The sequence below is a fragment of the Bufo gargarizans genome, chromosome 2 (assembly GCF_014858855.1).
Source record: "Bufo gargarizans isolate SCDJY-AF-19 chromosome 2, ASM1485885v1, whole genome shotgun sequence".
NCBI classification, from domain to species: domain Eukaryota; kingdom Metazoa; phylum Chordata; class Amphibia; order Anura; family Bufonidae; genus Bufo; species Bufo gargarizans.
Genome location: NC_058081.1, coordinates 71,492,195 through 71,505,343, shown reverse-complemented (window position 1 = coordinate 71,505,343; position 13,149 = coordinate 71,492,195). Strand labels below are relative to the sequence as shown.

At 44.8% G+C, this 13,149-nt stretch overlaps 1 protein-coding gene across 1 annotated transcript in view; it reads left to right on the top strand.

The window, feature by feature from the left end:
• The window catches only part of LOC122927132 (melanin-concentrating hormone receptor 1-like), a 29,881-nt gene extending 18,419 nt beyond the window's left edge, over nucleotides 1-11,462 (top strand). The window contains exons 2-3 of the mRNA XM_044278723.1: nucleotides 6,033-6,584; nucleotides 11,246-11,462. Coding sequence (XP_044134658.1) covers nucleotides 6,033-6,584; nucleotides 11,246-11,462 — 769 coding nt within the window. The remainder of the gene's footprint in view (nucleotides 1-6,032; nucleotides 6,585-11,245) is intronic.
• Nucleotides 11,463-13,149: the final 1,687 nt, after the last annotated feature.

Genomic DNA, 13,149 nt, shown 5'->3' with positions numbered 1-13,149 from the left:
CCCTCACCAAATTGTGGCCCAACACCATGCTGCCAAAGAAAAATAATAAACTCAGATACTTACCTTCTGCTGTCAGCGATGCAGTGCAAGACACGGACCTCTTCTAGTCTGTGCCCTGAGCTCTATGCAGCCTGATAATGATGACACCGGCCTCTGATAGGCTACAGGAACTAGGACTAAAGCCTATTAGAGGAAACCGTGGGCCAGGGAGACATCGCTACCGTGTCCCGATGCGGCGCCGGCAGTCAACTGTATTGCTGTCCTGAGTACAGCGATGCAGTTTAGAGATGAGCGTTTTGACAAGGGAAACGCTTATTGCCCATGGCCCTTCTGCTGTCTTCCTCTACCTGGTGCTGCCTGAGGAAATTGCCTTACTTCTCTTTATTGGTGGTGCACCCCTGACCCTCTCCATTTTGATTGACATGGCCAGGTGTGATGACTTTTTCATTACCTGGCCTTATCAATCAAAGTGGAGAGGACGTGGCAGTTGCAGAGAGAGCAGAGCCTCTAGGTGTAACGGCAAGGCCCACGTTGCTCCTAGAGGCTCATTTGCATATATTAAAACATCATATTTCATGGCAATGTGGGCACATATGAACATTAGACCAACACAAATGCCTTCAGCTGCCAAGCGCACATGCATCAGGTCAGCCAGTTTCATACGTACAAATCTGTTGACAGATGCCCTTTAAATGCAGCTTTCACAGTTGGTATAGGTAATTCCAAAGATCTTACATTGAGGTTATGGGGGAGTATGGGGGAGAGTTTCTCTTTCTCTCATAATCTGCATAAACCTCCCAATCACTCTGGCTATGTGCTATCTCTGTAATATGGGCAATGGAATACAGTTTTTGGACAGTGGATCCTTTCTGTTTTTGGAATATGCTGAGTGGCCTGAGACTAAGGCCTCATGCACACGGACGTTTTTTTTTTGCGGTCCGCAAAAACGGATTCCGTAGTTCTGTAATCCGTGTCCGTTTTTTCTTCCGTGGGTCTTCCTTGATTTTTGGAGGATCCACGGACATGAAGGAAAAAGTCGTTTTGGTGTCCGCCTGGCCGTGCAAGTCAATGGGTACAATTCAAGTCAATGGGGACGGATCCGTTTGACGCTGACACAATATGGTGCAATTGCAAACAGATCCGTCCCCCATTGACTTTCAATGTAAAGACACGAGTCCCTTTTAACTTGAAGCGTCCCCATCACCATGGGAACGCCTCTATGTTAGAATATACCATCGGATTTGAGTTAGATCGTGAAACTCAGATCCGACAGTACATTCTAACACAGAGGCGTTCCCATAGTGATGGGGACGCTTCAAGTTAGAATATACTACAAACTGTGTACATGACTGCCCCCTGCTGCCTAGCAGCACCCGATCTCTTACAGGGGGCTGTGATCCACAGAATTAACCCCTTAATTGTGCGTATCATAGCCCCCTGTAAGAGATCAGGGGTTGCCAGGCAGCAGGGGGCAGACCCCCCTCCCTCTCCAGTTTTAATTTCATTGGTGGCCAGTGCGGCCCCCCCCCCCCTCCCTCCCTCTACTGTATTTATTTCATTGGTGGCCAGTGCGGCCCCCCGCCCCCCTCCCTCTACTGTATTAATTTCATTGGTGGCCAGTGTGCGGCCTCCCCTCTCCCCCCTCATCATTGGTGGCAGCGTAAAGTTCAGATCGGAGTCCCAGTTTAATCGCTGGGGCTCCGATCGGTAACCATGGCAACCAGGACGCTACTGCAGTCCTGGTTGCCATGGTTACTTAGCAATATTAGAAGCATCATACTTACCTGCTTCGCTGTCTGTGACAGGCCGGTCGCTCCTCCTACTGGTAAGTGACAGGTCTGTGCGGCGCATTGCTTAATGATCTGTCACTTACCAGTAGGAGGAGCGCCCGGCCGGTCACAGACAGCACAGCAGGTAAGTATGATGCTTCTAATATTGCTAAGTAACCATAGCAACCAGGACTGCAGTAGGGATTAAACTGGGACTCCGCCCGCACACTGGCCACCAAAGAAATTAATACAATAGAGAGAGGGAGGGGGGGCCGGGGGGGCCGCACTGGCCACCAATGAAATTAAAACTGGGGAGGGAGGGGGGTCTGCCCCCTGCTGCCTGGCAGCCCCTGATCTCTTACAGGGGGCTATGATACGCACAATTAAGGGGTTAATTCTGCGGATCACAGCCCCCTGTAAGAGATCGGGTGGTGCCAGGCAGCAGGGGGTAGTCATGTACACAGTTCGTAGTATATTCTAATTCAAGTCAATGGGTCTGTGAACCGCTTTCCGTCAAAAAAATAGGACAGGTCTTATTTTTTTGACGGACAGGAAACACGGATCGCGGACGCGGATGAACAACGGTGCATATTCTGAGTTTTCAACGGACCCATTGAAAGTCAATGGGTCCGCAGAAAATCATGGAAAACGGCAAAACGGACACGGATGCACACAACGGTCGTGTGCATGAGGCCTAACAGTACTATTTCCCACCAGCAGCAGGGAAGTCTGTAGCCACAAGATAAGCACGTTACCTTTTCCTGTGATAGAAATGTTTTACAATCCACAGTTGGTCACTGAACTTTCTGCTGCTCTCAATGAACTGTTCCCTCCAGGGCTGGCACATAAACAGTCACTTTTGATATATGTAATCCAATCTGCAAAGGTTATAGAGTTCTCTGGAAAGCTCTGCTCCTAAGCTGTTCTGAGCTGCTTGCTTGTCTGCAGCTAAAACTACACATGGACGGAATTTCCTCCTGGAGTGGAAGGCTGGAGACAACCCCTCCTAGCTACAGTTATATATACAGTATATAACCATATGGGCAATATACAATGCATGAAATACAATGTGTTGACCCTTTGCAGTGAGTTCCAGGACAATGCAATGCCCCATGTACCAACTCAACTGAAGGGTGCACCTAAGTCTAACGTCTTTAGTAATGTCTGCAAGCTGTTACAAGAGTAGGAAACGTCAGCCAAAAGCCATAAGCACCCTTTCCAAGGCTGTGAGGTCTATTAGCCGTAGACGTGCATTACTCCCCCAGGCTCTCCCGCTTTCAGCTGCTCTACAGTATTAGAGGTTCCTTACTGCCTACCATCTCAAAGAGTCACTGGAGTGCTCCTTGGGTCCCAAAGAGCTGGCTTTTACTAACAGGACTGGAGGTAGCTAACTTCAGCCTTGCTTCATCACTGCCTCTGAATACACTAACGAGAGGAGAGGCCAAGCTCAACGGCTCAAATCCTACCTCCCTGCTACAAGACAGCATCCCAAAGGGCAGAGTTAAAGGGGTTTTCCAATATATTTTTACTAATGAGTTATCCCCCGGATAGGTCATCAGCATATGATCCTCGGGGGTCCGACACCCGGGACCCCCACCAATAAGCTGTTGATAAGGCACTGGTGCTCGCAGTAGCACTGTGGCCTTCGCTCTGCTCACCAAGTACACCACAGTCCATTTGATAGAGGCTGTGCCAATGGGGCTGAGCTGCGCCTCGACCATGTGACCAATGAACGTGACATCGCACAGCCTAGGGAAAGGGGTGAGAAGGCCGCTGAGTTCCGATGCCTTCTCAAAAAGCTAATCAGTGGGGCTTCCGGAAAACCCTCTTAACCTCCACTTCAGCTTACATCCTGAGTAAATGGCAGAAAACAGTGCAGGTCCAGCTGTTGTGAAAGTATTACTCCCAGAATGCTCCGTTCACTTCTATGGGAGTTCCAAGTGTCAGTGCTGGGGTGTGTAGGTTCCTTGGTCTTCAATACCAGTGGCTTGTTCTAGTTCCAGTTCTAGTTTCATGAGCTCTGTTTCCAGTTTCCCTGTAGGTATCTGCATCTTGTCTAGTTGTTGGTATTAAGGTCTGCTTAGCTTAATCTTCTCTTCTCTAGGTCCTTGTGGTCTTCTGTTCATGTTACGGTCAGTATTGCAGATTAGGATTTCCACTAAATAACTTTAAGGGCAATAAGGGTCAATGGTGTCTGGTGTAAGCTTTTAGGGACGTATCTAAGAAAACATTCAAGGAAAGCTAGTCAGGGTCAGTAATTGTCTGTTGGGTCAATCATCTGTTCACTATATTTGACCACCCAGTTCTTGTATAATTTGGCCCTACTGTGAGTCTTAGGGATAACTGAGTACCAAGAGACACTGTTAGTACCCAGGAAAGGTGAAGTTCAGTTCTGCCATCCAGTGTCTAGCCGTAGACACAATGGTAAGCATGGCCTAATGAATGGGACATCATTGCTAAGTTAGAAGGTATATGCAACTGTATCTCTACTTTCTATAAAATGCCTTATTCACACATCCTTGACCATATCCATTAGCGTTTATTCGGTAACAATTTCTGTGATGGCTTTATGAAGGGTCTGTGTTTGATCCATTCCTGGCCTCCAGTGTGTCATCATCTATTTTCCGAACGCACTCGTAGGCTTAAAATTAGATTTTCCAAGTGTCTTATAGCAACAATGTGCAAAATAAAGACTGATCACAAATGACATTCACGTCTTGTCTGTGGTTTTCATGGACTCATGATTTGCAACACGGACTATAGCAGTACATGTCTCCATTGTTTTTCTCAGTGGAAAAACAAGGCTGTGTGAATAAACACATTAAAATTTATGGCTACGTGTTCTGACCGTGGAGAAAACAGATAGGACACGTAGCTGAGCCACTGCCATGTGACTAAGCCCTGGAGTCACACATGGGTTTTTTGTCATTTTTATGTTTCTATTTGGTTTCCAATTTTGGTCCTTAATTATTATTTTTTTGCTGCCATGTTTTTTAAGCAAAAAAAAAAAATGCAAGTTCCAGATGTTGCACAACATCTGGTGAAGGTCTCTATAGCCTGTCTAAGAGGGTATATCAGTTTGTGACTTTTTACTCTTTTTTTTGGAGCGTCTGTTTGGTGTGACCTGTTTTTTTTGCAACAAATTTACAAAATGTTGTACTTCAAAAATTTGTCGCGCAAAATACCTATGGATTTTTCAGTCTAACGTCTAGTCATATTTATTACAAAGGCTCTGTCAAGTTTGTACTCCACCAGGGGAGGGACACCTGCAACATTTTTTAAATTTTTTTGCAAAAAGTCTCAATGATTATTCTGGCTAAAAGTGTAGCTCTGCCCACAAAACTGCCTCCCTGTATTATCTGAAGTTCTGGAAAAAATAGGCTTAAAGGCCATGTACACCTTTGGGGACATTTTTTTTATTATTGCATTGCACTTATCTTGAGCTAAGAATCATGTTTTCAATTGATCTTTATTAACAATATGGAATCCTTTTTTCTCTACAGAGCTGAGATGCTCTACTAGCTGCCTGTGGATTTTTTTTGTCTTTTCCATCATCTGAGGTACAGACTGACTCTTTATCTCTGCTTTCTCACATTATAAATACTCATTATAGCTCAGTTCTTATCTTACTGATAAGAATGTGGATTAAATAAGTGTTTAGGAACTCTTAGTAGTTTAGAGATAAGGTTTATTAGCTGCTGGCACAAAGTGAAAGTGAAAGTATCAGTCACACAATTAGAAAAACAGTTAACCCTTTGTGACAGAATGGCTCAATATATTTAATTGAAAATTTCTATAGAAAATATGATTTTTAGCCAAAAATAAGTAAAAAGCAATCATAAAAAAAATTGCCTCCAAAGGTGTACATAGCCTTTAACACGACTTAGGTGTACAAAAAGTTTACTAAATTATGAGAAAAAGATATATATATAAAGTAAAGTAACAGTCACTTAAAGCCGTGAAAACAAATGAGCCAGCTCCACTTCGACCAGTGCCCAACATGGCCCTTGGCTGACACCCATATGATACAAAGAGAGGTGATGGTAGCAAGAATTGGCAACTAAGACAGTTGTACACCAGTTTGATAAATGTCCCCCAATATCCCTAAACTGTGGTATCTGCTGTATATGTCTACATATGTGGGCACATTGTATTTGACATTGCTTTGCTAATATTTCAGATTTGGAAATAAATGTGTTGTATATTGCTATACACAGCAGAGCCCTAATACTACTGCATTTGCCTTCCCTTTTCTTCTGACAGGTATGTGGCTGTGGTGCACTCCTCTACCATGGGCCAACGACGGAGTGTGCGTTGTACGTGGATAGTCACGGGCTGCGTCTGGCTGTCCTCACTTCTCCTCAGCACCCCTGCTCTCCTTTATTCTGGAGTTAGATGGGGGGATGGAGTGGCCCTGTGTGTACTGGATCTTCCTGGAGCACCACCATCCCTTTACTGGTACACCCTGATGCACAGCCTCCTGACATTTCTACTGCCGTTGTCAGTCATAGTGGTGTTGTACTCCCTCACCCTTCACCACCTTTCTAGGGTTATGAAAAGAGTCCAAAGGGCTCCATCTCAGCGCAGCCGGAGGGTCACACGCATGGCCCTGGCTATTGTGGCTGCTTTTCTCTTCTGCTGGGCTCCTTTCCATGCAGTGCAGCTTGTTAATCTGTTCTCCACTGGACCTCCTTCAAGCTCTACCTTCTACCTCAATCAGGCAGCTATTTGCCTAGGCTATGCTCACAGCTGTGTCAGCCCTCTGTTGGTCATCTGCTGTACTGAGGGCTTCCGAGAACGCCTACCGCATGCACGGTAAGCACTTTCTTTTCACCTTCTCATTTTTGTTTCCCTATGGAAAATTGTACATAGAACCTCACTGTTGCACTACAGCAGGCATGCTCAACCTGCGGCCCTCCAGCTGTTGTAAAACTACAACTCCCACAACAGCTGGAGGGCCGCAGGTTGAGCATGCCTGCACTACAGTATGATGGGACACCTAAACACTTTAGGGTATGAACGAATAGCACAGTCGTGGGGCGTTAGGGTCATGGCCGTGCTGTGGTATAGTACCACCTGGCCAAATAGGCAACAGCTGCCTCTTATTTAACTAATGAACACTGCACCTTATAGTCGGTCTATACAGTGCGGTCTTCATTACCTAACTGGCCACTTATTACTCGACTGCATCACGGCTGCATCCGAAATGACCAATGACCGCAACGTGTGGTCGTACCCCAAGGAGGAGCCGTCGCCTCTCCTGACATTGAAGGGTAGTAACATGGCACATGGACGCTCCAGTTACATTATGGCCGTGATCAAGGCTCAAAAATGGCTTAAACACTTCATAAATTCGTCACTAATACTCCACTGACAAAACAAACAAAAATACTCCACTTTTCTGGTGCAGCGCATTGGATACATTACGCCCTCATTAGACATAACAGGATTAGTACATCTTGCCCAATGTGTGTACTGTACAGGATCCTGAAGAAGGACCTGTCATCTATATAGAAAGTACAGCCCTGATCAAAAGTTTAAGACCACTTGAAAGATGGCAAAAAATCATATTTTACATTGTTGGATCTTAACAAGGTTCCAAGTAGAGCTTCAACATGCAACAAGAAGAAATGAGAGTGAGAAAAAACATTTTTTGATCATTCAATTAATTGAAAATAACGATAAAAATGAAACAGGCTGTTTTTCAGCTGATCCAAATTTTAGGACCACATGCCTTTAAAAGGCCAAATCTGTGCAAAGATGTGGATTCATTGTCACGTTGTGATGGCAAAGGCAAAAAAACTCTCCCTTTTTGAACGTGGTCGGGTTGTTGAACTGCATAAGCAGGGTCTCTCACAGCGCGCCATCGCTGCTGAGGTGGGACGCAGTAAGACAGTCATTTGGAATTTCATAAATGATCCTGAGGGTTATGGAAAAAAAAAGTCAAGTGGAAGACCCAAAAAAATTTCATCAGCACTGAGCCGGAGGATCCAATTGGCTGTCCGTCAAGACACTGGACGATCCTCGACCCAAATTAAGGCCCTTACTGGTGCTGACTGCAGCCCCATAACCATCAGACGGCATCTGAGACTGAAGGGCTTCAAAAACAAAAAACGTCTTCAAAGACCTCGTCTCCTTGAACGCCAGCGTTACTGGCATGACAAGCATATCCCACCTGAGATGTTTTCTACGCGCCACAGTAGAGGGGGCGCCATAATGGTCTGGGGTGCTTTTTCCTTCAGTGGAACAATGGAGCTTCAGGAAGTGCAGGGGCGTCAAACGGCCGCTGGCTATGTCCAGATGTTGCAGAGAGCATTCCTTGTGACTGAGGGCCCTCGTCTGTGTGGTAACGACTGGGTTTTTCAACAGGACAACGCTACAGTACACAATGCCCGCAGGACAAGAGACTTCTTCCAGGAGAATAACATCACTCTTTTGGCCCATCCTGTGTGTTCCCCTGATCAAAATCCAATTGAGAACCTTGGGGAAGGATGGCAAGTTCCAGACAGTAGATGGCCTTCGTGCGGCCATCTTCACCACTTGGAGAAATGTTCCCACTCACCTCATGGAAACGCTTGCATCAAGCATGCCGAAACGAATTTTTGAAGTGATAAACAATAACGGCAGAGCTACTCATCACTGAGTTCATGTTTGGAAGTTGGATTTCTGTTTTGGTGGGGTTTAGTTTTTTTTTTTAGGCGTGGTCCTAAACGTTTGATCAGTTGAAAAACAGCCTGTTTCAGTTTATTTGTTGTTTTCATTAAATTGAATCCTCAAAAAATGTTTTGTCTCACTCCCATTTCTTCTTGTTGCATGTTGAAGCTCTACTTGGAACCTTGTTAAGATCCAGCCATGCTAAATATGATTTTTTGCCATTTTTTAAGTGGTCTTAAACTTTTGATCAGGACTGTACTTTCCAGTTTCCAGCAGCTCTTTCTCACTTTTAGGCTACATTCACACGACCGTATTTCTGCCTCTGCATCCGTTCCGCGACTTTGCGGAACGGGTGCAGACCCATTCATTTCAATGGGGCCGCAAAAGATGCGGACAGCACACAATGTGCTGTCCGCATCCGTAGATCAGTTTCGCGGCCCCGCAAAAAAGATAGAGCATGTCCTATCCTTGTCCACAATCGCGGACAAGAATAGGCATTTCTATCATAGGGCTAGCTACATTTACACGGCCGGTATCCGTGCTTTGAGGACCGCAAAACACATACGGTCGTGTGAATGTACCCTTATATGTAAGTACTTACATGATTTGTATTACTATCTTTTTATTAGTCTTTACTCTTCACTTTTTCTGAGGCCTCATGCACACGACCGTTGTGTGCATCCGTGGCGGTTGTGCCATTTTCAGTTTTTTTTCACGGACCCATTGACTTTCAATGGGTCCGTGGAAAAATCGGAAAATGCACCGTTTGGCAGCCGCATCCGTGATCCGTGTTTCCTGGCCGTGAAAAAAATAGGACCTGTCCTATTTTTTTCACGGCCAACGGTTCACGGACCCATTCAAGTCAATGGGTCCGTGAAAAATCACGGATGCACACAAGATTGGCATCCGTGTCCATGATCCGTGTCCGTGATCCGTGTCCGTTTTTTCCTATCATTTCAATGGCAAACTTGACTTAGATTTTTTTTTCATTTTTCATGTCCGTGGATCCTCCAAAAAACAAGGAAGACCCACGGAAGAAAAAACGGTCACGGATCACGGACCTACGGACCCTGTTTTTGCGGACCTTAAAAAAAAACGGTCGTGTGCATGAGGCCTTATTTTGGGTGACATTTTGTTCACTTCACAACCAATGACCTTTTTTTTTTTTTTAGAATTGTTTTAACTTACAATAGTCACCCTGGAACATCCTGAAATTTAAAAAAGGGATGTCCGGGCCCTGAAAAAAATCATTGGGGATAACCACGCACAGTACGTGAGTAAAAACCCAGATCCTATAGTATTCTGGGTTCCTTCAGGATCTTCTGGAGAAGATAGGCAGGTGGAGGTATTGTCCTTCCAGATATGCAGATTTATGCCACCTCACCGGGTAGAATCATATAGAGTCAAGAATCTATTAATCTGATCCTTCTCCGATGCTTAGTCTCACCAGACCATTAGTTAGATAGTGAAGCTATAAAGCTAAATTCACATGAGTGTATTCAGTCCAGGAAATACTCTCCATGTGACTGGGGTATCTCCTGGACTGAACACTGCTGATGGGACAAAAATTAACAGCATTATAATGATTTATAATGCTGTGTGTTCCTGTACTGTCCCTGCTTAGTGGATACTGCACAGGACAAAATTATTCTCACACTCCTCCATTCAAGTCAACAAGTAGCAGGCAGGCCACACATCAGATACATGTTGGTAGAACCAGACGACATCTTATGCCGGACTCTCACCCAGATGTCAGGGGAAATAAGCATCACGCTGGTGGAGATCAACGGCCCAGTCCTTATCGGTCAGAGGTGTCTGGCAGTGGCTTTTTCACGTCTTGTTTGCTCAATACACATGCATCATTAGTCAAGCCAAGTATGCAAGTGTATGGAAGCCCGGGAAGACATAGCTGTTAGCTAAACAAGCGTTTGGGTGACCACTGCCTAATGTATATGGGCAGCATTGGTTTTCTTATGCCATGCATATGTTGTCGCAGATGGAAGCTGCCACAGTAAGGCCTCATGCACACGACCGTAATATTCAGTCAGTATCCGATCTGCATTTTTTGCAGATTGAATGCGGACCAGTTCACTTCTATGGGGCTGCAAAAAAATGTTGAGGGATGTCATCTGTGTGCTGTCCGCATCGTTGCGGTATTATCGCAAAAGAAAAAACAGACTCACATTGCGAACTTGCAAACCTCGGAAGAAAAATGATCTGACCGTCTGCATCCGCAAAACAGTCACCGGCGGTGAATAAGGCCTTGTGCACACAGAGGTATCTGATTTTCAGTCTGCAAAAATTGGATCTTTGACAAACAGCTCCGGTGTGCCCATCAATAGGAGGGGGCTGTACTCATCCACAAAATAAAACAGAAATAGGACCAGCTTTGTGGATTGGGCACACGGATCAGTTAAAACAAACAGATGGGTGCATGGCCTCATAGAAATATATGGGTTAGTGTGCTAGTCATAAAAAAAAAATCTGATAGAATATTGAAGAAAAATACTGCTGTGTGCAAGAGGCCTAACCGCTGGGAAACCTAAATCACAGCCTGAAGGCAGGAGCGATCATAAATGTTCACAAAATGCACTCACGTTGCAGACAGGAAAAATAATGTTTTATGCTTTGTGTCAGATATAGTTTACAGTTTGATGTGTTATATAGGCTCTTTTAGATCAGGTGATGTACATTTAGCGTATTTGGCTGGAGCACCACTATATACGCTGATGTTATATAGATTTCATTAGCTAAACTACTACTAAAAGTGTGCCCTCTGCTGGTATGTGCCACCATAGTAATTGCCACATTTCTAATTCCAGATGTTGCCGATTCCTTTTCCGTCGCTGGGCTGGGTTCTGGCCCATTTCAACCTTACCGCACAATGGTCCAAGCTCTGCCATCAACAGTCCGCCTATAGACGGACTCTATGCCCCTCAGCAGCGCCGGAGGACTATACACCTGCAGACCCCCCCATGTTCTATTACTGAAAACACCAGGATCAGTCTGGGAGTCCGGGATGAGAGCAGCATCTTGTAATATCTGCTTGTAGTATCATCAGAAAAATGACCTATTTTTTAAATCAAGTTTTTATGTTCAAATTTTTTTTAGAATTTTTGGTGAGTTTTTTGTGAATTTTTCCATGTCTGTACCTATGTTTAAAAAAATGTATATACCGGTAATCCTGCAATTTTCACACTGGTCACTAGGCCTAGTAATAGGTCATGATTTCCTGTTCTGCACAGGTAACTTTTCAGTAGCCATCTTATTATCACCACAGACAGGATTACAATGAAAATTAAGGCCTCTTTCACACGGGAGAGATTTCCGCTCGGGTGCAATGCATGAGGTGAACGCATTGCATCCGCACTGAATCCGGACCCATTCATTTCTATGGGGCTGTGCACATGAGCGGTGATTTTCACGCATCACTTGTGCGTTGCGTGAAAATCGCAGCATGCTCTATTTTGTGCGTTTTTCATGCAACGCAGGCCCCATAGAAGTGAATGGGACTGCGTCAAAATCGCAAGCATCCGCAAGCAAGTGCGGATGTGGTGCGATTTTCACACATGGTTGCTAGGAGATCATCGGTATAGGGAATCAGATCATTATTATTTTCCCTTATAACATGGTTATAAGGGAAAATAATAGCATTCTTAATACAGAATGCTTAGTAAAATAGGGCTGGAGGGGTTAAAAAAAATAATTCATAATAATTTAACTCCCCTTAATCCACTTGTTCGCGCAGCCTGGCTTCTCTTCTTTCTTCTTCTTTGCTGTGCAGGAGGAAAAGGACCTGTGGTGACGTCACTGCGCTCATCACATGGTCCGTCACATGATCCATCACCATGGCGATGGATCATGTGATGGACCATGTGATGAGCGCAGTGATGTCATCAAAGGTCCTTTACCCAGGTCCTGAAGAAAGAAGAGAAGCCGGGCTACGCGAACAAGTGGATTAAGGTGAGTTCAATTATTTTTTTAATTATTTTTTACCCCTCCAGCCCTAATTTACTAAGCATTCTGTATTAAAAATGCTATTATTTTCCCTTATAACCATGTTATAAGGGAAAATAATACAATCTACACCACACCGATCCCAAACCCAAACTTCTGTGAAGAAGTTCGGGTTTGGGTACCAAACATGCCGATTTTTCTCACGCGCGTGCAAAACGCATTCAAATGTTTTGCACTTGCACGGAAAAATCACGCATTTTCCCGCGATGCACCCGCATCTTATCCGGCCCAAATCCATGACGTGTGAAAGAGGCCTAAGGGCTGTATTACACCAACAGATTATCTGACCAATATCTGTCCAATCAGACCAATAGTTGATGTGTATAACTAAAGATCTGTGTGTGAAAACGGCCATCTGACCAATGATTAATCAGAAAATCTGTCAGATAATCTGTTGGTGTAATACAGGCCCTTAAGATACATTTAGACGCACCAATAATTCCCTGGATTATCGATTACAACCATTCCTGTGAACAGTCTTTCCCGATCATCTGCCCGTCTAAATGTGTCGCCAATCATTGGGTGATCCTGTTACTCGTGCAGACACCACCGATCATAGTTTCTGGGCAGCAGATCGTGCTGTTGAAACAGCGATCTGCTGCTCAGGAGCCATGATTCGTTATAGTGATCCCTCGTCCTCATACAGTGAAGGAGATCGCTGCATGTAAATGTTAGGTCTCCTTCACTGAATGAGCAACCGACTGTCGGA